The sequence below is a fragment of the Oncorhynchus masou genome, chromosome 21 (assembly GCF_036934945.1).
Source record: "Oncorhynchus masou masou isolate Uvic2021 chromosome 21, UVic_Omas_1.1, whole genome shotgun sequence".
Taxonomy (NCBI): Eukaryota; Metazoa; Chordata; class Actinopteri; order Salmoniformes; family Salmonidae; genus Oncorhynchus; species Oncorhynchus masou.
Window position 1 is genome coordinate 25,070,550 of NC_088232.1, and position 23,538 is coordinate 25,094,087.

General features: G+C 42.2%; 1 protein-coding gene and 1 pseudogene across 2 annotated transcripts; one reads left to right on the forward strand and one right to left on the reverse strand.

Moving 5' to 3' along the window:
* Positions 1 to 12,026: 12,026 nt before the first annotated feature.
* LOC135508008 (gap junction beta-4 protein-like) lies at positions 12,027 to 14,990 on the reverse strand. 2 transcript variants are annotated; one of them, XM_064927875.1, is made up of 2 exons: positions 14,802 to 14,990; positions 12,027 to 13,450 (listed from the first exon to the last, which is right to left on the reverse strand). In XM_064927875.1, exon 2 carries the CDS (start codon positions 13,439 to 13,441, stop codon positions 12,632 to 12,634), a length of 810 nt encoding a protein of 269 aa, XP_064783947.1. In that variant the 5' UTR covers positions 13,442 to 13,450; positions 14,802 to 14,990; the 3' UTR covers positions 12,027 to 12,631. The 2 variants fall into 2 exon arrangements, with proteins under 2 accessions (XP_064783947.1, XP_064783948.1); XM_064927876.1 differs by lacking the exon at positions 14,802 to 14,990 and adding an exon at positions 14,484 to 14,794.
* Positions 14,991 to 15,511: 521 nt separating this feature from the next.
* LOC135508009 (protein tyrosine phosphatase type IVA 2-like) lies at positions 15,512 to 21,994 on the forward strand (annotated as a pseudogene).
* The last annotated feature ends 1,544 nt before the right edge of the window (positions 21,995 to 23,538 follow it).

The following is a 23,538-nucleotide window of genomic DNA, read 5'->3' on the forward strand; positions in this document are numbered from 1 at the left end:
TTGAAAATGTTCCTTCACTGTGAAAGTCATCAGCATTTAGATTTGAATAATGATATGTTAAATTGCACCTGGTCTTGAATGCAAATCTGAGGGGAGCTGAAGAGTCGCTTTCATCTGCCTCAGTGTATGATTTACTGACTGATGGTTCAAGGTGGGGTTATGTATCTGTGTTGTGATGCTCCTGCTTTAGCAGTGCAGAGTCATGTTGTAGTACAGTACATGATGTATTGATGGACAAATAGAAAAGATAGTCAGACCACGTTCTCGTTGCATGTGCGAAAGGGCATGAGTGGGAGGAAAGGGGACTGTACTGAGAGAAGTGGTACTGAGGGATTGAGTGTGTTGCGCGAAGAAGAGTTTGTGTGGGAGAGAGGAGGCAGATGGATAAAAGATCAAACTGCAGGCTGAATTTTTATCCTGCATCTCTCAGCCAAGCACATTGAAACTGGTTGTATAACACCGCGTTTTGTTTTCTATACCATTTTCTGATTTGTTTCAAGTGATGAAATTTCAAGGATATCATTCTGTCAGTGTCACATAAGATGGAGATCGCAAAGCTGTGACTGTCCTTTTCACCTCTTTAGAAACGTCTGTTTTTCCCCTGCTGATTTCTGTCTGGAGAGGAAATCAAAGCCCATGGCGGTCAAACCTAAATGGAGAGAATAGGGGACGGATGGAAAGAAAGAAGAAGCAAAGTTAAAGACTAACAGCTCCAAACCTCTTAAGCCCTGAAGCAGCCTTAGAAACATGGGGGAGGGGAATCTGTAATTGGGTGTGTGTGTGAGAGATGGAGAGAGAGGAGGGGGGCGGTTTGCGTTGGTGTTGAAATATTTGTCAAATAATCAGTGCCTGTGAGCAGACAAGGATGATTTACATGGAGAAAGGGGATGTATTGATCAGCTGCTATGGCAATAACAAGTGTTTGACATCTGACTTCATTATTGATGGGCACAATGGAAGTTGATGACAGCAGAGACAAGTATGAGGAGAAACCAATGCAGAGATAGACGATGAGAAATGCTTTGGAGGTTCTGAATGGACCAGCACAGAGAGAGCAGTGAGTTACCCGGCATCATGATGTTAAAGTCGTGTTATTTTTTTGAAGCTGCAACTATTAAATTCCTCTGTTTTTATGTTGTTGGCTGCAGTCAGAGGAAGCGAGCAAAATTGTTCTTTAATATTCCTGTATGTTTGACTAAAAATAAATTCCCAAGCTCTACTGTTATTATTGAGAGGAGACTATGTTGACAGATTTTACAGATGGCACTCCTCAATCTGAATATTTCTCATTTACAGTTGACCATTGCATGATCAAAAGGAATGAGCTGACGTGCATCTAAGACATTTTTAAGTTGTCTCCCTGCAACTCGTGTATCTAGTATATTTTAAGTACGATTTCTTTTTGGACTATTAAGAAAAGAAAATAACACTTTTTTTGCTGGTAGTGGAAAGAACACTATGGGGAAGCCTCTTAGTCGCCCGGGTTGCTGCAGGCAGAGCTCCTGCTGCCTGGAGAAGAGTGTAGACGGAGATGGCTATAATGAGGACGGTTACATCCCCCAGCGCTCCATCTACGACACAATGTGTATCAATGAACATATTGACCATGGCTCTGCTCAGAACACAATAACCTCCAGGGGAGGCCAGGACAACAACTTCTCCAGCAATGGCAACCTAGGGGTGGGAGCAGGTGCCTGCGTGGACATGATCACATTCGAGGCACGATCACGATCCACGACTCCCATACCTTCCGTAGGTAGAAGGCTGGATGAAAGGGTGATATTTGACCAGCTAAAGCTGGTTGAAGCTGGCCAGAGCAGCCGGTCCCCAGGGGGGTTTGGGGGCAGGTCAGTGTCCCCCAGTGTCTCCTTGATGTCAGCCCCTGAGGGAACTTCCAGTGGCAAGAGACATCAACACCAGCATGATAGCGGCAAGAGAGGGGACAACTGCCGGCAGTCCTGGAAAGTCCTTACACCCCCCAAGAATCTTGAGCATCTAGAACTATCATCTGGTGATGTAATGGAGAAGAATTTCTTAAATCCTCTCTACCTACAACACAGCATGACCTCCCCTCTCATCTCACCCTTCTCTGGGTCACCCCTCTCCTCAGGCTGTCACACCCCTGTGTTCTTATCCCCAGCCAAACCCCTGCCGTTTCAGCAGCATAGCTTCATCTTCGAAGAATCACCCCCCTCTCAGCCTCGTCACCCGCCTCCCAAACCCCCTCTCTCCCAGCTCTCTGTGACGGCCCTCCAATGTGTTCAAGAGGATCTCAGAAGGATAGGAGAAAGAGATCGAGAAAGAGAAAGAAAGAAAGAGAATGGCGTAGAGATTGAGAAAAAAAGGGAGGTATCCCACTCAGTTGGCTCAATGTCTCAAGAGGAGAATGTTGGGGTTTTTGGGTTTACGCCCAGGACCAAGGCACTGGACTCAGCCATTGACAATGATTCTCCCTTCTCCCCAGAGCCAACTCATGACACTACCCCCCTCATGCTTGATCAGATTTCCCCAGGACCTGCTCCTGCTCGTGCTGTGAGCCCCCAGCCTATGGAATCCACCTGGCCTCGCAGGCTGATTGTAAGGAAGAGAACTGTTAGACAAGGCGGTGCACTCCATAACCTCCCTATCCTTCCCCCTCTGCCCTCCCTGGTGGTTCTTAGTGCCATAGAGAGAAAAAATCTTCCTCGCCTCACCCCTTTTTCTGAGCACCAGGGTAAATTGGTGGGTAGGGTGGGTTACTCCTTGAAGGAGCAAAACCTGGAAAATTGGAGGGTCTACTCTGCAAAAAAACCTCTCCAGAAACAAGAGAAAGAAGGGGAAGAAGGAGAGGAGCCAGAATGTAAAAGCAGTGATGGTGCTGAGTCAAGTGTGAAGGAGGGAGATCCAGAAAGCAAGGAGGAGGGTGGAGCCGAATGTGGTGGTGCAGAGGGGGAGGAGGTGGAGGAGTGGGACATAGTGCTCGGTATGGTGAACACACTGTGGGATGAAGGCTGGGGGGACACAGAGTCTTACACTGGCTCTCTGAGGCACTGGCCTCTGCTCAAACCCCCTTCTGGGTTTGGAGGATCTCACCCACCCTCTAGTGCTGCTTCTGAACTCTCCCTCCTGGAGCTGGAGAGAAGGGCCAAGGAAGTAGAGAGTGAACTTGTGGCACAACAATGTCTGACAGATTCTCTGAGAAAGAAAGCTTCACAGCTCACAGCGGAGCAATCTGTTGTTTCTATTAGGGTCTCTGAACCTAAGCAGATCAGTACCCAACCCAGCCTGGAACTCCTTGCCATGGGGTGTTCAACAGGGACGACAAAAAATCTCAAGGAAGATGGTTCGCCTGATTCCAACCTGACCTTGGAGTCAGACTCAAGTGGAGTCTTCATGTCGAACCCCAGTCAGACCAGCCAGGAGGACAATGCCTCAGATGGTAGTGACAGACCCTTGACTGAGTCAGACTTGGGGAGCAACACATCTTTGGACCAGGATAAAGACGAGGTGGCATTTAAAGACTGGGGGAGGGAGGAGAGCACAGAGCTCCAGTGGTGCTACCCGTCACTCTTAAAGAGCTCCTCTCACTGTGAGGGGCATGGGTTTGAGGAAGAATCACCTTTGATGAAAGAAACCGAAATGGGTGAGTTGCAGTCCACCAGCAATGAAGGGCCTGACCAGGCAGAATTGAAACCGAGGAACAAGAGTGTTCAAATAATTTCTGGCATTGACTCCCCACTCCCCTTATCCCCCTCCAGACATGAGATACCACAGAATAAATCAGGCCTGGACAGCAGTGACCTGGATCCGTTCGTTACTACAGATAGTTTTGTATACCTGGCTGTGTCTGTGCCCCCTGCTGTCTCATCAGCACAGAAGGAGCACCCCTCTCTCCCTTCTCTGACTGAGTCTACACCCCCAACCTCCCTCTCCAAACACCTCTGCCCCAACATTGAGGAAAGTGACTTCCTCTCAACAGATAGCTTTGTTTACCTAGCAGGTCCTGAGTGTCACCGGCTCGCAACAGAAGGCCACTCTTCTTTCCTTGGTAGTTCCAAGGAGTCTGACTCCTCTGATGACAGCGGGTCCGGAGTGGACTTTGTACTCGGCTCCATGGTTGGAGACAGTGACTGGGATTCTGATGAGTCCGAGTCTGGTCCTAAGGCTAAATCTAAACCAATCAAACAACCAACATGGGATTTGTGGAAGGAGCTCGAGCAGGAGGTGTTGTCTTATCTATTCTGTGAGGAAGTGAAGCCAGTGACCGAGCCAGTGACGGAGGAAGTTCCAGTCCCTGTAACCGAGCAACCAAGGAAGGTTACCTGGCAGTTCAGGGCCGCTGAAGGTTCAACTCGTCAGACGAGTAAAAAAGACACGATATCCTCTTCATCTTCCTCTTCATCCTCTTCACACTCCTCAACCCACACAGAGGTGTGAGAGGAGAGACACTGCCTGCGTCTCAAATGGCGCCCTATTCCCCATTTTGGGATACAACCAGAGGGAGTCTGCCTCATAGTTGTTGATCTCACATTGATTATGACAGCCTTTGTTTTGATTAAATTACAAATGAGTTTTTAGGTTAACACAATTACCAATTTCTGTCATATACTCTGGTATCCATGCTTAATTTCAGTAAAGATAGTCCCAGTAAATGCTACCTTAATAACAGCTTAATTCATCGATTTGTATTACCATATGAGCAAAATGTAAGAATTCTCCTTCTACAGTTTTTATTTAATGTATTTTTTGTTGCATCAAATAAGTTACATATATATATGCTTTGTCAAGTTGATTGATATGGATGTTATGTTGGATTTTCATCTACAGTATTTGTTTGTTCTGATTGTTTGAATGAAAGGTTCTGAATTTAAGCGACACATTTGTTTATATATTTAATTCATGAAAAGTGTTGATTGGTTGTTGTATGAAAATGATGAGTGAATGTGGTATATTTGATCATTGCCAAATATATAGTGACGTGCTCTGAACTTAATTTAGCATTGTAAAGCTATGAAATCCTGAAGATGTCTTGATGAAATTAACTATTGATCTACAGTAGCCTACCTTGCTTAGTTTTTGATGGTGAATAATACTAAGTGATGTGTATGGAGGGATCTATTGTAAAGCTTTTGTGTGCAATTATGAGGACTTGTTGAAATGCATAAATGTGAAAATAAATATTTTAACTTGGTGATTCTGTGTCACCTGCATTTTGTCTATTGGGAAAAGTAAGCCCCACAATATTTTTTTTCAAACATTTTTATTTTACTACTGTAACGGTTGGCCATCATCCCCTTACAGTAGATTTTCAGCATTTTGTCTGTTTCAATTTTTACTTGTGCTCTTCATCTGTCTCATATTTTTTATTTTCCTATAAAATAGAAACTGTGACTTCTGTGTATTACATCGTAGGTACATCCAAGGCCGAACTGTTTTTGCAGAAATGTAGGGCTCAGTCTATTTCTGTCCAAATTAATTAGATCATTGTGAACAAGGCCAGAGAGGTGGCAGTAGGTGTGTGTGTGGTGGGGGGCTGTCGTAATTGATAGCTAAATTGTCAGCTATATTTCACATGAGAATCAATACACACATTATCTGAGGAGGCTGACAGACAAACTGTTGTGTTTGTGTCTGAGCATGATAGCACAAACAGACTAGTACCCAGGTTAGTAGTACATCAGTGGTCTTTCATCATCACCACAGTGTGTCTGGGTGACTAATCTCCCAAAACCATTGCTGTGTCACTCACTATATGCGCCACAGTTTTTTTTTTGCAGAAAGAAACATTTTTGCTGCTTACCCTAACCCAAGTAAGTGTCACAGTTGATATTGAGCTCTGGAGCATTGAATGACACAGATGACATCTACCTTTTGTTTTAGCGGCTGGTTCATGCTATGACGATCTCTCAGAGGCATGCAGATAGTTTTTTCGGGGTACTTCAGACACACCAGACGAGGTTATTGCATAATTTATTGATTCCGCTGAAGATTATTATTGTGAATATTAATTACATATTAGCCTGGTCCCAGATCTGTTTGTGCTCTTGCCAACTCCATTGCCCCCACAAGGGTGCGCACTCAGCCCTATTCTGTACTCCCTGTTCACCCATGACTACATGGCCACGCACATCTCCAACTCAATCATCAAGTTTGCCCGCCCTCCAGGACATCTACAGAGCCCGGTGTCACAGGAAGGCCAACACGATCATCAAGGACCTCAGCCACCTGAGCAATGGTCTGTTCACCCGCTACCATCTAGAAGATCATCAAGGACCTCAGCCACGTCCTGTTCACCCCGCTACCATCTAGAAGATCATCAAGGACCTCAGCCACCCGAGCCATGGTCTGTTCACCCCACTACCACCTAGAAGGCGAAAACCGTACAGGTGCATCAAAGCCTGGATAGAGGGACCGATAAACCACTTCTATCGCCAGGCCATCAGACTGTGAAACAGTCACCACTAGCTGGCTTTCGCCCAGTACCCTGCCCTGAACTTAGTCACTGTTACTACCACCCGGTACTCTACCCTGCTGCCCTATGTACGTAGTCATTGAACACTTTGATATGTTTACATTCTGTTTTACCCACTTCATATTTATACAGTGCATTCGAAAAGTATTCAGACCCCTTGACTTTTTCCACATGTTGTTACGTTACAGCCTTATTCCAAAATAGATTAAATTGTTGACAAAGCAAAAACAGTTTTTTTTAAATGTATTAAAAATACAAAATAAAGTATTCAGACCCTTTACTTAATATTAATACTTTGTTGAAGCACCTTTGGCAGCGGTTACAGCCTCGAGTCTTCTTGGATATGACGCTACAAATTTGGCACACCTGTATTTGGGAAGTTTCTCACATTCTTCTCTGCAGATCTTCTCACGCTCTGTCAGGTTGGATGGGGAGAGTTGCTGTACAGCTATTTTCAGGTCTCTCCAGAGATGTTAGATCGGGTTCAAGTCCGGGCTCCGGCTGGGCCACTCGAGGACATTCAGAGACTTGTCCCGAAGCCACTCCTGTGTTGTCTTGGCTGTGTGCTTAGCGTCATCTTGTTGGAAGGTGAACCTAAGCCCTAGTCTGAGGTCCTGAGCACACTGGAGCAGGTTTTTAACAAGGATCTCTCTGTATTTTCTCCATTCATCTTTCCATCGATCCTGATTAGTCTCCCAGTCCCTGCCGCTGAAAAAGATTTCCTCAGCATGATGCTGCCACCAACATGTTTCACTGTAGGGATGGTGCCAGGTTTCCTCCAGACGTGACGCTTGGCATTCAGGCCAAAGAGTTCAATCTTAGGCGAGATAATCTTGTTTCTCATGGTCTGAGAGTCTTTAAGTGTCTTTTGGGAAACTCCAATCGGGCTGTCCTTTTACTGAGGAGTGGCTTTCGTCTGGTCACGCTACTTTAAATGCCCGATTGGTGGAGTGCTGCAGATATGGTTGTCCTTCTGGAAGGTTCTCCCATCTCCAAAGAGGAACTCTAGAGTTCTGTCAGAATGAACATCGGGTTTTTGGTCACCCCCCTGACCAAGGCCCTTCTCCCCCGATTGCTCAGTTTGGCCAGACGGCCAGCTCAAGGAAGAGTCTTGGTGGTTCCAAACTTCTTTCAATTAAGATTGATGGAGGCCACTGTGTTATTAGGGACCTTCAATGCTGCAGACATTTTTTGGTACCCTTCCCCAGATCTGTGCCTTGACACAATCCTGTCTTGGAGCTCTACGGACAATTCCTTCGACCTCATGGCTTGGTTTTTGCTCTGATAAGCACTGTCAACTGTGGGACCTTATATAGACAGGTGTGTGTCTTTCCAAATGTCCAATCAATTGAATTTTCCACAGGTGGACTGCGATCAAGTTGTGGAAACATCTCAAGGATGATCAACAGAAACAGGATGCACTTGAGCTCAATTTTGAGTCTCATAACAAAGAGTCTGAATACTTATGTAAATAAGGTATTTCTGTTCTGTTTTTGCTTTGTCATTGTGTGGTATTGTGTGTAGATAGCTGAGGAAATAAATACATATTATCCATTTTAGAATAAGAATATGTGGAAAAAGTCAAGCGGTCTGTATGCTGTATTCAAGTCAAGGCTCATCCTATATAACTTCTGCTGTACACATTTTTCCTATTCATACACTAGCCATACTGTCTATACACACGATTATATACATATACAGTATATTTATATTCTGAACTTTGACATTGCTCGATCTGATATTTAAAAATTTCTTTCTTTACATTTTTTGGGGGATTTGTGTGTATTGTTTTGTATTGTTAGGTACACTACTCATTCCAAATTCATGGGCATTAATATCAAGTTGGTCGCCCCTTTGCTGCTATAACAGCCTCCACTCTTCTGGGAAGGCTTTCCACTAGATGTTGGAACATTGCTGTGGGGACTTGCTTCCATTCAGCCACAAGAGCATAAGTGAGGTCGGGCACTGATGTTGGGCGATTAGCCCTGGCCCGCAGTCGGCGTTCCAATTCATCCCAAAGGTGTTTGATGGGGTTGAGGTCAGGGCTCTGTGCAGGCCAGTCAAGTTCTTCCACACCGATCTTTTTTGACAAGCCATTTCTGTATGGACCTCGCTTTGTGCACGGGGGCATTGTCATGCTGAAACAAGAAAGGGCCTTCCCCAAACTGTTGCCACAAAGTTGGAAGCAGAGAATCATCTAGAATGTAATTGTATGCTGTCATGTTAAGATTTCTCTTCACTGGAACTAAAGGGCCAAACCCGAACCAAGAAAAACAGTCGTTTCCACTTCACAATAACAGCACTTACAGTTGACCGGGGCAACTCTAGCAGGGCAGAAATTTGACAAACGGACTTGTTGCATAGGTGATATCCTATGACTGTGTCTTGTTGAAAGTCACTGAGCTCTTCAGTAAGGCCATTCTGATGCCAATGTTTGTCTATCGAGATTGCATGGCTGTGTGCGCGATTGTATGCAACTGTCAGCAGCGGGTGTGGCTGAAATAGCCGAATCCTCTAACTTGAAGGGGCGTCCACATACTTTCGTATATACAGTTGAAGTTGGAGGTTTACATACACCTTAGCCAAATACATTTAAACTCAGTTTTCACAATTCCTGACATTTCATCCAAGTAAAAATTTCCTGTCTTAGGTCAGTTAGGATCACCACTTTATTTTAAGAATGTGAAATGTCAGAATAATAGTAGAGAGAATGATTTAATTCAGCTTTTATTTCTTTCATCACATTCCCAGTGGGTCAGAAGTTTACATACACTCAATTATTATTTGGTAGCCTTGACATTAAATTGTTTAACTTGGGTCAAACATTTTGGGTAGCCTTCCACAAGCTTCCCACAATAAGTTGGGTTTATTTTGGCCCATTCCTCATGACAGAGCTGGTGTAACTGAGTCAGGTTTGTAGGCCTCCTCGGTCGCACATGCTTTTCAGTTCTGCCCACAAATGTTCTATAGGATTGAGGTCAGGGCTTTGTGATGGCCACTCCAATACCTTGACTTTGTTGTCCTTAAGCCATTTTGCCACAACTTTGGAAGTAGGCTTGGGGTCATTGTCCATTTGGAAGACCCATTTTCGACCAAGCTTTAACCTCCTGACTGATGTCTTGAGATGTTACTTCAATATATCCACATAATTTTCCTACCTCATGATGCCATCTATTTTGTGAAGTGCACCAGTCCCTCCTGCAGCAAAACACCCCCACAACATGATGCTGCCACCTCCATGGTTCTCGGTTGGGATGGTGTTCTTTGGCTTTCTCCAAACATAACAAATTTTAAATATGGCCAAACAGTTCTATTTTTGTTTCAGCAGACCAGAGGACAGTTCTCCAAAAAGTGCAAAAGTTGTCCCCGTGTGCATTTGCAAACCGTAGTCTGGCTTTTTTATGGCGGTTTTGGAGCAGTGGCTTCTTCCTTGCTGAGTGCCCTTTCAGGTTATGTCGATATAGGACTTGTTTTACTGAGGATATAGATACTATTGTACCTGTTTCCTCCAGCATCTTCACAAGGTCCTTTGCTGTTGTTCTGGGATCGATTTGCACTTGTCGCACCAAAGTATTTTCATCTCTAGGAGACAGAACTCATCTCCTTCCTGAGCGGTATGATGGCTGCGTGGTCCCATGGTGTTTATACTTGAGTACTATTGTTTGTACAGATGAACGTGGTACCTTCAGGCATTTTGGAAATTGCTCCCAAGGATGAACCAGACTTGTGGAGGTCTACAATACACTAAGTTGACTTGTGGAGGTCTTGGCTGATTTCTTTTGATTTTCCCATGATGTCAAGCAAAGAGGCAGTGAGTTTGAAGGTAGGCCTTGAAATACATCCACAGGTACACCTCCAATTGACTCAAATGATGTCAATTAACCTATCAGAAGCTTCTAAAGCCATTCAATAATTTTCAGGAATTTTCTAAGCTGTTTGAAAGGCACAGTCAACTTAGTGTATGTAAACTTCTGACCCACTGGAATTGTAATACAGTGCTATAAGTGAAATAATCTATCTGTAACAATTGTTGTAAAAATGACTTGTGTCATGCACAAAGAAACCTACTTGCCAAAACTATAGTTCGTTAACAAGAAATTTGTGGAGTGGTTGAAAAATGAGTTTTAATGACTCCAACCTACGTGTATGTAAACGTCTGACTTCAACTGTATAGTGTATACTGCACTGTTGGAGCTACAAACATAAGCATTTCACTGCACCTTTGATTACATCTGTAAAATATGTGTACACGGACCAATACAATTTGATTTGCTGTTACTGTCAAGCCAAACATGTTTGGCATGACAGGGAGTCGGCATTTTAGCACAAACAAACTGACACTCACCACATCTATGTATTATCATCATTATTATCATTGGAGAATACAGATGTGAACATATTTCAGACTAAACATATTTATCTTTTCTGTAGATTTTGCTCAAGTAAAATATGTGGTCCTGCATTGTTTGACAGGGGAGTGTGTGGGAGTGCATGCTGTCTGTGTTCTTGATTGTACTGTATCTATGTGTGAAATGTAGCCAGCTAGGACGCTGCATGCGTGGGTGTAGCTGAGTGGGTGAATCATGCAGCAGAATATCTGCCATTACTAGCTGGTCAGATTGACTGAGAAGAAAAGCAAAAAACACTGATATTATGCCACATCTGACATCCTCGCTCTTACTTGTCAGCTGATGTCAATTGATGTTTGAATAATAGGAAGATTCCGCCACAAATGAATGAGGGACAATAAGCTGTGTAAGTCATGGCAACGAGAAAGCACAAGAGGAAAGTGTTATTGTGGTTAGATGACAAAGGGAAGAATAGCACTCGAGAGTGAGGGAGAGGGTCTGAGGATAATGGATAGATAGAATGGTAGGAGGGAACTACAAGTAAAAGTTCAAGAGGTGCCGCTTATGTATAACGTTATGTAAATGCTAATGTTCTGGGCAGGCGGGCACTATGCTGTGCTGCGGATGGAGTGTGATATTTTAAAAGGTGCTTTAGCTGAGCGAGAAAGCGAGAGAGACAGAAGCAGTGTGGAATGTGGCTTCAGAACAGACGGGGGAATAGAACCTGCAAGAGAGAAAGAGAGAGAGAGAGAGTAAAAAGATGGGTTCAGAAAAAGTAGAGCTTTTGAATTTATATTTCTAATGATTGTTGTTGTACCCTTTGAATGTGTAAAAATTGTGGTAGCTTTGTGAATTGTATAAAGGTTGTTGTCTTTGAATCATGTTCACGTGCAGTAAGAAAAGTAGTCGTGAGTTGTTTGTGGTGGCAATGCAAATACTGTTTGGTTGAAGAGTTAGAAGTGATTTAAATAGTGTTCTGACTGAGTGAGGTGAGCGTTGCACATTTCAGAATAACAGAGTAGGAGTCGTGGCTTTTGTTATGGCCTTCGGACTCTGAGTCATGAGCATAATAAATATTCAATTGAATATTAATATTCTGATATTCTATACTGTGATTTTCATTGGGGACTAGACCTGACCTAGCCTACTACTAATGCCTGGTCCCAAATCAAAGCACTCTACATAGAGGTTCTGGACAGTGCCTTAATATATTGAAAATGTATATGTTCAATCTTTAAAAATACAATAATTTATTTCACGCATACAGACTTTTACTTCCCGAAATACAAGATCGATAAGTGATCTGTAAAGAATTTAAAGAAAAGACAAAAATTCACACGGTTCTTGAATATTAAACATTTATAAAACATTGCTGTGCAAAAAGTCTGTATTTGATTTTGCCATTTTACTATAAACCCTTAAATCTCTGGATGTTAAATATTGGGAAAGCTATTTAAAATGTACGTTGATGTTCTGTACTATAAATCTATCTTGACGAGGTTGGGGATTTGAAATACTCTTCAAGTCAAGGAAGTGGCTAAAACAAAAAAATATGAATAAGACATAATATCATGTAAGTACTAAATAATTAGTGCTACAGTGCTGAAACATAAAAAATAGATGAACAATTGTAAGCTATGTAAACAAACGGCAACAGAAGTAAACAAACAAAAGTAAACAAAAAACACAAGGAACCACAAGCAGACACACACCACAGTTATCTGTACATGTAGGAGTCCATTTATAAAGCTTCTAATTCCTGTGTAAGGTCCTTCTGTTCTTCATGATTCTTGCACAGTCCCAATATGCACCAAAATCATACAGATCAGGGCTACAGGTCTGTGGCAGCAGCCTCCTCTGCCTTCTTCTGTCTGTTGATGTTCTGCTGGCTCCCAATAGTTGGATCTACCCTGATGTACGATGACCTCGGCAGAGCAATGTTGGTGACCTTATGGCGCTCAGCAAAGAGCAGTCTCTCGTTGGCCTGCCATACTTTGAGCACCTTCTGTAAGCGCATGCCCACCAGATAGAACATCTCCAGTATGCACATGAAGACGCAGAGTACTGAGGAGACCACCATGAAGATGGTGAAGATCTTCTTCTCCATGGGCCTGGAGATGTAGCAGTCCACTGTGTTGGGGCAAGGCTCCAGGGCACACTTGGAGAGACGTGGCATGTCATACCCGTGGTAGATATAGTAGAGAATGTAGAGGAAGGCTACATCAAACCCGGCCTTGAAGATCAGGCTGACCAGGTAGGTCCACCACAGGCCTCCACGTTTCTTCCCTGGGTTGGCGTACAGGTGAGAGCCCTGGTGTTGGGCAGTATACTTTGAATCCTTCCCCTCGCGGTACTTGACGTGCGCCACCACCATGAGAGAGGGACAGGTGACGAAAATGAGCTGTAGGGCCCACAGGCGGATGTGTGAGATGGGGAAGATGCTGTCGTAGCAGACGTTGGTGCAGCCGGGCTGCTTGGTATTGCACACAAAGTCCTTGTTCTCGTCTCCCCACACGGGCTGGGCGGCCACCACGAACACCATGACACGAAACACAAATACCATGGACAGCCACACACGGCCGAACACTGTGGAGTACTTGTTGACCCCGCTAAGGAGGCTCTCTAGTGCTGACCAGTTCATCCCTGCGGACTGTCAACACAGGCACCATGAACACAGAGAGAGTCAGAAGTCAGTCACAAGGCAAAATGGTCAAACACAGGGTTACAATCCGTCTGTCATCAATTAGATATATAGACTTAACCTGGCCACAAAGACACTGACACAGCCAATCGTCCATCCTTTTCAGTGCTGTAAAATAGACTATGATGGCATTGGTGATGACATTAGCTCTCGCTTGCTACTTTGTGACTCTACCACAAAGCAGTCTAGGAAACAAGGTTACTAAATGAGGAAACCACACCCCATTTACAATACAGGAAGTATATTTAATCTAAAACTCTTGATGAAAAGAAATGAGTGAATTGTATTCTTGACACATCATTTCATCCATCATGAATTGGAAGCCTAAATAAAACTAGATCTAAATGGGATATGGTATGTGTATCAGTTTTTGTGTTACATCATATATAATTAGTCCATGGAGATTAAACTAATCTACCTTCTGATAGGATTTATCAGCTCTAGATGCTTTTAGCGCTCCGAAGCACAGCAATCAATTTTGAAACTATAGGCCTTAGAGAAATGTAAAATGGAATGCCTACTTTTCCATAATGTCAGTAATGATGTACAACTATTCCACTGTATTGTATGCCTCCAACATCCACTCAGACTATTAACTGTTAGAGACTATTTGACAAGTATTCAGTATTCCAGATCATGATTATATTTGATTGAATGATTTATTATTACTGAAGTCTTTGCAACAACAGTACTTGCCAGTAAACTGTCATTTAAATGTGTACAGAGGTATTGCTATGTTTGTAGAAAGCAAAAGTAGGTTCTCTCTACATTCAAAACACATCACCGGGCTCTAATCAACATTTTTCTAAACAAGCAACATTCACTGAACAGATGGTGTAACAATAGAACAAATGTCACATTTTATTACAAAGTGTTCAAGTTAACGCTCCGACCATAGTTATTGTAGCATCTTTACTCTTGTAAGACATGTATTAGTCAGTGTAAGTGTTAACTTGTGTTAAACCGTATTACTTTAACTTACACTATTGATTGATATATTTGATTTTATGTACTACTAAAGGATGGTATCCTTGAGTGTCCTGAAAGGCATCTGTCAAATAAAATGTATTATCATTGTTAAAGACATGTTAAGCACCTTGAGTATAGAACACCTAATGTGTAGAGATTATAAACATACTTGGGTGACGGGTATGAAAACAGGAGTGGTTATATTGTACAGAGCGTATACTGTGGTAGGCCTACCTCCAGTTTTCAGAATTTTAAAGTATATTTACCCAATTTCCCTAAGATAATATAGTTAAGGCATGTGTTTCTTAAAGTAGGCTCAAAATGACCTTACCTGGAATATGAATATGGAAATATTACAGCAGAACAAACACAGCAGGAAGATTCTATCAAGTAGCTTCCTGCTCCACTTCAGAAATCCTGTCAAACCTGATCAAGGGCTTAGCCTGTTGTCACCTGGAAAATTACAAACAGCCTAGCCTACCTGCCCCAGGTGTGTGAGGAGTGAGTGATGAGGAGTGTATGCTATTGCCAGTGGTATAGTTTTTCTACCTGTTGATCAGAGGGTGTGTGTGTGTGTGTTTATCTATTCATGAGGAAACCACACAAGACCAGACATGTTGTTACAAGCCCACCCAACCTCAATGAGAGAGTATGGCTGTGGGCTGTAGGCTTACTGTAAGAAGTAAAAGTAATAGTAGGATTTCACACCTGTGGTATCCATGTTAATGAAACTGCAATTACTTTATGTAAGCCTAACATATAACACTAAATGAGGACTGAATAACCTCTATGGCAATTAATGCGTCTACTAGGTTTCTTGTCAAGGCAAAATGTTTTCTTTTTAAATGGGTGTCTGTCGTCAGAATTGGGCAAACATTCAATATCATGTTTCATCACCAATGTCTATCATTGAAATAACATGAAATAATAAAAAACTATGTATTTTCCCCCAAAATCAATGTTACTAAACTGTGGGTCAAGGACTCCCTCTGGTGCTGAGAATATGAATGAAAATGCTCACAGTATTGTTTTTCCAGCGCAAACATTGACGTCACGTTAGAAGCTAAAACTGTTTAGCACCGCTGTCCAGAAACGGAAACGTTGCTTTTGTCATTGCAATACTTTACTCGACAGCTTTTTGTAAGTAACTAGCTAGTTTAACTACAAATATATTTACTAGCTAGATTTGTTGCGTTTCTAACGTGTTAGCTTGACTCCCAAATACTGTATGGCAAATGCTAGCTTATAGGTAGATAATTATGGTGGTTACATGCAAGTACTTCTGCAATAGTTAGTTACGTATATCAATATTATTGCATGAACTGTATTGTACTATGATGTTATGTTTGTACAGACGGAGAGACAAAGAGTGGGTATAATTTGTGGAACGTTCCAACAGGAATCTGTTCCAAAAACTTCGTAAATAACAAGGTTGCCAACAAACGCATATAAAGTTGTATAGCGGCCGAATAAGATACCGGGTAGGAAGTGTGCTATTTCAAAGTGTTTCACTCACCACGTTTATTCCGAAAAATGTCTGTTCTCACTCTGGTAGCCTATGGACTGATATTAAGAACAAAATACGTGGTGAGTTGATGCCTTTTCTGCAGCTAGTTAGCTAGGTGAATTGATCGTGCTAACGTTACTTGTATGCGTTTGGCAACGTTGTACTTTACTAAGTTGTTGGAACGTAACACAAATTATACCTACCCTAAAGTATTGGTTTTGTGAACTGTAATTAAAAGTACCAGAAATGTTCCATATGCACAGAAAGATTTTTTTTTTCTTCTCATGTTTTGTGCACTCATTCATTTTCATCCCTGTTAGTGAGCATTTCTCTTTTGCCCAGATAAACAATCCACCAGGTGTGGCATATCAAGAAACTGATTAAACCACATGATCATTACACAGGTGTGCCTTGTGCTGCGGACATTAAAGGGCCACTCTAAAATGTGCAGTTTTGTCACACAACACAATGCCACAGATGTCCCAAGTTTTGACGGAGTGTGTAATTGACATGTTGACTGCAGGAATGTCCACCAGAGCTGTTGCCAGAGAATTGAATGTCCATAAGCTGCCTCCAATGTAATTTTATAGAATTTGGGTAGTACGTCCAACCGGCCTAACAACCGCAGACCACGTGTAACCACGGCATCCGGCTTCTTCACCTGCAGGATCGTCTGAGACCAGCCACCCGGACAGCTGATTTAATTTTTTTTAATTTTCACCTTTATTTAACCAGGTAAGCTAGTTGAGAACAAGTTCTCATTTGCAACTGCGACCTGGCCAAGATAAACGCATAGCATTTCGACACATACAACAACACACGAGTTACACATGGAATGAACAAAACATACAGTCAATAATACAGTAGGAAAAAAGTCTATATACAGTCAGTTCAAATAATGGAGTTACGGCAATAAATAGGCCATGGTGGCGAAGTAATTACAATATGGCAATTAAACACTGGAACGGGAGATGTGCAAGTAGAGATACCGTGGTGCAAAAGGAGCAAAATAAATAAATACAGTATGGGAAGGAGGTAGATAGATGGGCTGTATACAGATGGGCTATGAACAGGTGCAGTGAGCTGCTCTGACAGCTGGTTCTGAATCTCCAGCTTCAGTGATTTTTGCAGTTCGTTCCAGTCAGTGGCAGCAGTGAACTGGAAGGAAAGGCGACCAAAGGACGAATTAGCTTTGGGGGTGACCAGTGAGATTTACCTGCTGGAGCGTGTGTTAAGAGTGGGTGTTGCTATGGTGACCAGTGAGCTGAGATAGGGCGAGGCTTTACCTAGCAGAGACTTGTAGATAACCTGTAGCCAGTGGGTTTGGCGACGAGTATGAAGCGAGGGCCAGCCAACGAGAGCGTACAGGTCGCAGTGGTGGGTAGTATATGGGGCTTTGGTGACAAAACGGATGGCACTGTGATAGACTACATCCAGTTTGCTGAGTAGAGTGTTGGAGGCTATTTTATAGATGACATCGCCGAAGTCAAGGATCGGTAGGATGGTCAGTTTTATGAGGGTATGTTTGGCAGCATGAGTGAAGGAAGCTTTGTTGCGAAATAGGAAGCCAATTCTAGATTTAATTTTTTGATTGGAGATGCTTAATGTGAGTCTGGAAGGAGAGTTTACAGTCTAGCTAGACACCTAGATATTTGTAGTTATCCACGTATTCTAAGTCAGAGCCGTCCAGAGTAGTGATGCTGGATGGGTGGGCAGGTGCAGGCAATGATCGGTTGAATAGCATGCATTTAGTTTTATTTGCGTTTAAGAGCAGTTGGAGGCCACGGAAGGAGAGTTGTATGGCATTGAAGCTCGTCTGGAGGTTAGTTAACACAGTGTCCAAAGAAGGGCCAGAAGTATACAGAATGGTGTCGTCTGCGTAGAGGTGGATTAGAGAATCACCAGCAGCAAGAGCGACATCATTGATGTATACAGAGAAGAGAGTCGGCCCGAGAATTGAACCCTGTGGCACCCCCCTAGAGACTGCCAGAGGTCCGGACAACAGGCCCTCCGATTTGACACACTGAACTCTATTAGATACGTAGTTGGTGAACTAGGGGAGGCAATCATGTGAGAAACCAAGGCTGCTGAGTCTGCCAATAAGAATGTGGTGATTGACAGAGTCGAAAGCCTTGGCCAGGTCGATGAATACAGCTGCACAGTAATGTCTCTTATCGATGGCGGTTATGATATCGTTAAGGACCTTGAGCCTTAACGATGAAACTGGGTTTGCACAATTGAATAATTTCTGCATAAATTGTCAAAAACCATCTCAGGGAAGCTCATCTGCGTACTCGTCATCGTAACCAGGGTCTTGATCTGACTGTAGTTTGGCATCGTAACCGACTTAAGTGGGAAATGTTCTTCTTCGATGGCCACTGGCACGCTGGAGAAGTGTGCTCTTCACGGATTAATTCTGGTTTCAACTGTACCTGGCAGATGGCATACAGTGTGTATGGTGTTGTGTGGGCGAGCGGTTTGCTGATGTCAACGTTGTGAACAGAGTGCCCCATGGTGGGGTTATGGTATGGGTAGGCATAACCTACGGACAATGAACACAATTGCATTTTATCTATGGAAATTTGAATGAGCAGAGATACCGTGAAGAGATTCTGAGACCCATTGTCGTGCCATTCTTCCGCCACAATCACCTCATGTTTCAGCATTATAATTCACGGCACATGTCGCAAGGATCTCTACACAATTCCAGTTCTTTCATGGCCTGCATCCTCACCAGACATGTCAGCAATTGAGCATTTGTGGGATGCTCTGGATCGACGTGTACGACAGCATGTTCCAGTTCCCGTCAATATCCAGGAACTTCACACAGCCATTGAGTGGGACAACATTCCACAGGCCACAGTCAACCGCCTGATCAAATAGTGGTCACACCAGATACTGACTGGTTTTCTGATCCTTGCCCCTACCTTTTTTTTAAGGTGTCTGTGACCAACAGATGTGTATCTGTATTCCCAGTCCTGAAATCCGTAGATTAGGGACGAATTCATTTATATCAATTGACTGATTTCGTTGCATGTTGCGTTTTTTTTTCTTCTTCCGTGTAAATAAATTGTATTGTACCTCTTCTATGAGCTGAATGAAACATTCATGGAATGTAAAATGTATTATATTCATACTAGGCTAATCTTGCACAGCATTTTTCCTTAACTGGTCTTTTTTAAGCTGTGTTTTAGCCAGGTCAGGAGCCCTTTGTGAGCAGCAGGAGCCCTAGGCTGAGCCACTGTAGAGAGAAGAATCAATAGTGTGCAGAGTTGTCACACCGCCTGGATGAACTCAACGGTACTCAGCACACAATGGTTGGTTTGTTTCACTCATAGATTTTCTCATTGTTTTTTTGTTGTTGTTTTTTTACCATGTAGGCCTATTTTATTGTTGCAAATCAATGTTACATGACACATGTAATACCACGTGACACACAACCTCTGTTGGACTTATATAGCCTTAATTGCTTGTGCTGTATTCTATCTGATTTAGTTCTACAGCTAGTCTATATGTTTTACTTGGGTTGTGTTGCTGCTAAAGCCATGTCTCCCTGTGACTGTTATCTTCCTGTGATCAATGTGTTTTCTAGGCTGCACATTTATGGCATTTGTGAGGGTGAGGAACTGTGGAGACTTCTTCCAGGCACAGCACCAGCACCTGGTCATTGTGGACAAGTAAGCTGCCTTTAGCCAAACATATGAAGAAATACCCCACCTGAAGTCGACCAATACTCCTGGAGAGAGAGAGAGAGAGGCTGATATTTCTCCAAGTATTTGGCTTCGATTGAGTTAATCCAGCCGTTTAGCAACCACTAAACCATTTCTGAATGTTTTATTTCCTTTTCATATTCCACTTTTTATTTACTTCAACCTCATTCTCCATAGCCTATACATTTCAATAACCACTTTTATACCCAATCTATCACAGATTTTGGAGTATTTTTCTCTACTGCTGGACTGTTCACCCTCTCCTGGAAGACTGCCTTCTCCAACTGTCTGTCAAGATGAATCGCCCTGCCCCTGTTGAGTTCACCTATGAGTGTATGAAGTTTCTGATCACCCACAACCCCACCAACTCCCAGCTGGTGAAATTTATAGAGGTGCAGTATTAACTCCTATAATACATATCCCCATATGCTTTATAATCACATGAAGCATTGTCTTATTTGAGTTTATAGCATTTTCTTTTGTCAAGCCAGATTCAATGTACTGAAAAACAGACAGTGTCTTGATTACTAACATAAAACACTTAATTTAATTTATAATCAGGACCTCAATGCTTTTGGTGTGCAGACACTTGTGACAAAACCCCTGTGGAGCAGGAAGGCATCACTGTTGTGGTAAGACAACTTTTGTTCTCTTCTGCCATGATGTTAACCCATCAGAGACCTTCAGATTTGGTTGGAGCTTCAGGCATTCTGGTTTCAATCGTCCACTGTATCTACATGATATCTAGGTCTATCTTTTTCCTAATGATGGAGGTTGCATGAGAGCGTTAGGCCTATAAATTACGCTACCTAATTAATTAATCCATTAATGGAGCCTAAAACCAACCATACGTTTTCCTCAAACAGGATTGGCCCTTTGACGGTGATTCTCCCCCCACCTGAACATGTCGTTGATGACTGGCTCAACCTCCTCAAGTGTAAATTCCGAGACGAACACGGTTGTTGCATTGCAGTGCATTGTGTGGCGGGGTTGGGTCGGTGAGTTGTCTGCCTACATGTTCAATCTATTTGCCTATTGTATCTTCTTCCTTAGAATGTCTGCTAGCCACCAACACATTGGGACTCATAGCAAAAGCAGTGTGTACTGAATAGTTTATGAATAATGATCATTTAATTCTCAAATTTGCTGTGTTTTATATTACACATTAACTTTCCCATCTCGACAGTACACTTGCTATAATTGATAGAATTTCTCTCCAGAGCCCCAGTCCTGGTAGCGTTGGCGTTGATTGAGTGTGGGATGGAATATGAAGATGCTGTTCACTTTATAATCAGTAAATTCTCTCAATTGATCATATTGTGACATTTCAACCATTGTCATCACTACTTTAGATCAAATCCTCTTGCTAGTGTGATTTAAAAATAAAGATGATATAAGTTATGATGAGCTGATTCCAGAATAGTCTTTCAATATGACATTCAAAGTGCCATCAGAAAGCCAAATCATTAAAATACACAATGATTGCCATCAAAATGCCTTCCTTTTTTCTTCTCTCAGAAAGAGACGTGGGGCCTTCAACTCAAAACAACTAATGTACCTCGAAAACTACAAACCCAAGATGTGTCTCCGCTTCAAAGATGCTAATGGACAAAATTGCTGCATCCAGTAAGAAGATAAGCGGTATTGTCAAGATTTACTCAAAAAGGAAACTGATTACTATAAGAACAGTTATTGGTTATACTCAAAGCAACAACAAAAAACTCTAGAAAACTAGTCTAAATAGTAAAATTGAATTTGATTAAAGTAAATATTCTAAAAAGACCAGCTAGAGATTCAACTCAGTTGTTAGCACTGATATTTTCCTCAACTACTGTAGTTGTGAATCATTGAAGAAACATTTTTAAATTGTTACTAGTTGTTGGTGGTAGGGTCATGTATAAGTTTTGCAAAGGCTAAAATAAGTGTATTTAATAAGTCTAACAGTCTTTATTGTCTGGCCACTCTACCATAAATGCCTGATTGGTGGAGTGCTGCAGAGATGAGAGAACCTCCCAGAAGGACAACCATCTCCACAGAGGAAAATTTTAATCCATTTTAGAGAAGGCTGTAATGTAACAATGTGGAACAAGTTAAGGGGTCTGAATAATTTCTGATGGCACTGTATATATCATTTCATGGAAGCTTTTAAAATTTTCAATTGCTTTGTTGTTTCTAATGACCTCTTTTGTATCTTAATCTTTTTAAATTATAACTGGCATTAGCATGTATTCGTTTTGTATACTTTATTTGAGTTTAACCTGTAGTTTTTGGATCTCTTCAAAAGTAAAATATTGTATTCCTGCTGAAGTTTCTTTACCTTGTTCTTTACCAGAGACACCTGAAGTAAATCTTAAATGAATCATTCTTTATTAACAGCAATCTGAAGCGGTCACAGTCAAACTTAGATGCATAAAGTACCGGTCTGAAGTGAGCGCCACCGGGGCAGTTCTGTTAGTTCTCTTATATACTGTTTACACAAGTTGCATTTGCATGGTTTAGCTTATTCATAATGACATCATCACTAACATTTGGTTCATGCATGAGACCGACCAATACCTCATGAAGCTTCTTCTCTCCAAGCTAAGACCTTGAAACTGAGATATCCCTTTCCATTCTCAAAACAATGTTCTGGGTGTACTGCCAAATTGAAGATACTGATCATGAGGATCCCTCCCTGGCACGATCAACCAGTCACTTGCCTGAACCCATTCAAATTGGTTATTAGAAAAGCACAAACATAAAATGTACCTTCACATTCCCTCTTATCACTTCTGTGATAATCATCATTACGTTTTAAGGTAAGCATTAGTTTATAGCTTATTTTCTTCAGCTCACCACTCATTACAATGGCTGGGAATGGGAATATAAAAGGAATACCTCCCAGATTGCAGTTCCTAGGGCTTCCACTAGATGTTAACAGTCTTTAGAAAGAGTTTCAGGCTTGTTTTTTGAAAAATGAGCTAGAATTTGTTGTTTTAGTGAGTGGCTCCCATTTTGGCTGTAGTGTTTGGTGCGCGTTCCGGTGAGGGCGCGTACTTCGTTATTTATCTCCACTAATGGTCTCCGGTATTCTCCGTCTTAAATTTGATATTAAATTTGATACATATTAGGGTACCTGAGGATTGATTAGGAATGTTGTTTGATATGTTTGGAAGAAGTTTATTGGTAACATACATTCCTTCATTTGTATGCATTTTGAACGAGGGATACCGGTGGATTACTGAGTCAAGCGCTCCAATGAAACTGACTTTTTTGGGATATAAAGGACTTTATTAAACAAAAGGACCGTTTGTTATGTAGCTGGGACCCTTGTGATTGCAACCAGATGAAGATCTTCAAAGGTAAGTGATTTATTTTATCGCTATTTCTGACATTCGTGACGCCTCTGCTTGGTTGGAAATGTATATGCTTTTGCATGCGTGGCGCTGTCCTCAGATAATCGCATGGTGTGCTTTCACCGTAAAGCCCTTTTGAAATTTGACAAAGCGGCTGGATTAACAAGAAGTTAAGCTTTTAAATGATGTATGACACTTGTATTTTCATGAATGTTTAATATTACGATTTTTGTCATTTGAATTTCGCGCTCTGCAATTTCACCGGATGTTGTCGAGGTGGGACGCTAGCGTCCCAATGATCCGTAAGAATTACATTTTCTTAGTCAGATAGCTTTACAGTTTGTCCTCCCAATGGCACATGTTCAAAGTGGATGGCCCTTGATAATATCCCGATTTCAATATCTGAGTAATAGTCAGATTTTCCCAAGCAGACGAATTGCTCACCTGTCATTTACGGTCCATTATGTCTTGTCCATTTTCTTACTAGTACACAAGCAGCATGAGAGAAGTTTGGAC

Coding starts and splice junctions, on each gene's coding strand:
- LOC135508008 (XM_064927875.1), bottom strand. CDS start 13,441: ATGAACTGGTCAGCACTAGAGAGCCTCCTTAGCGGGGTCAACAAGTAC.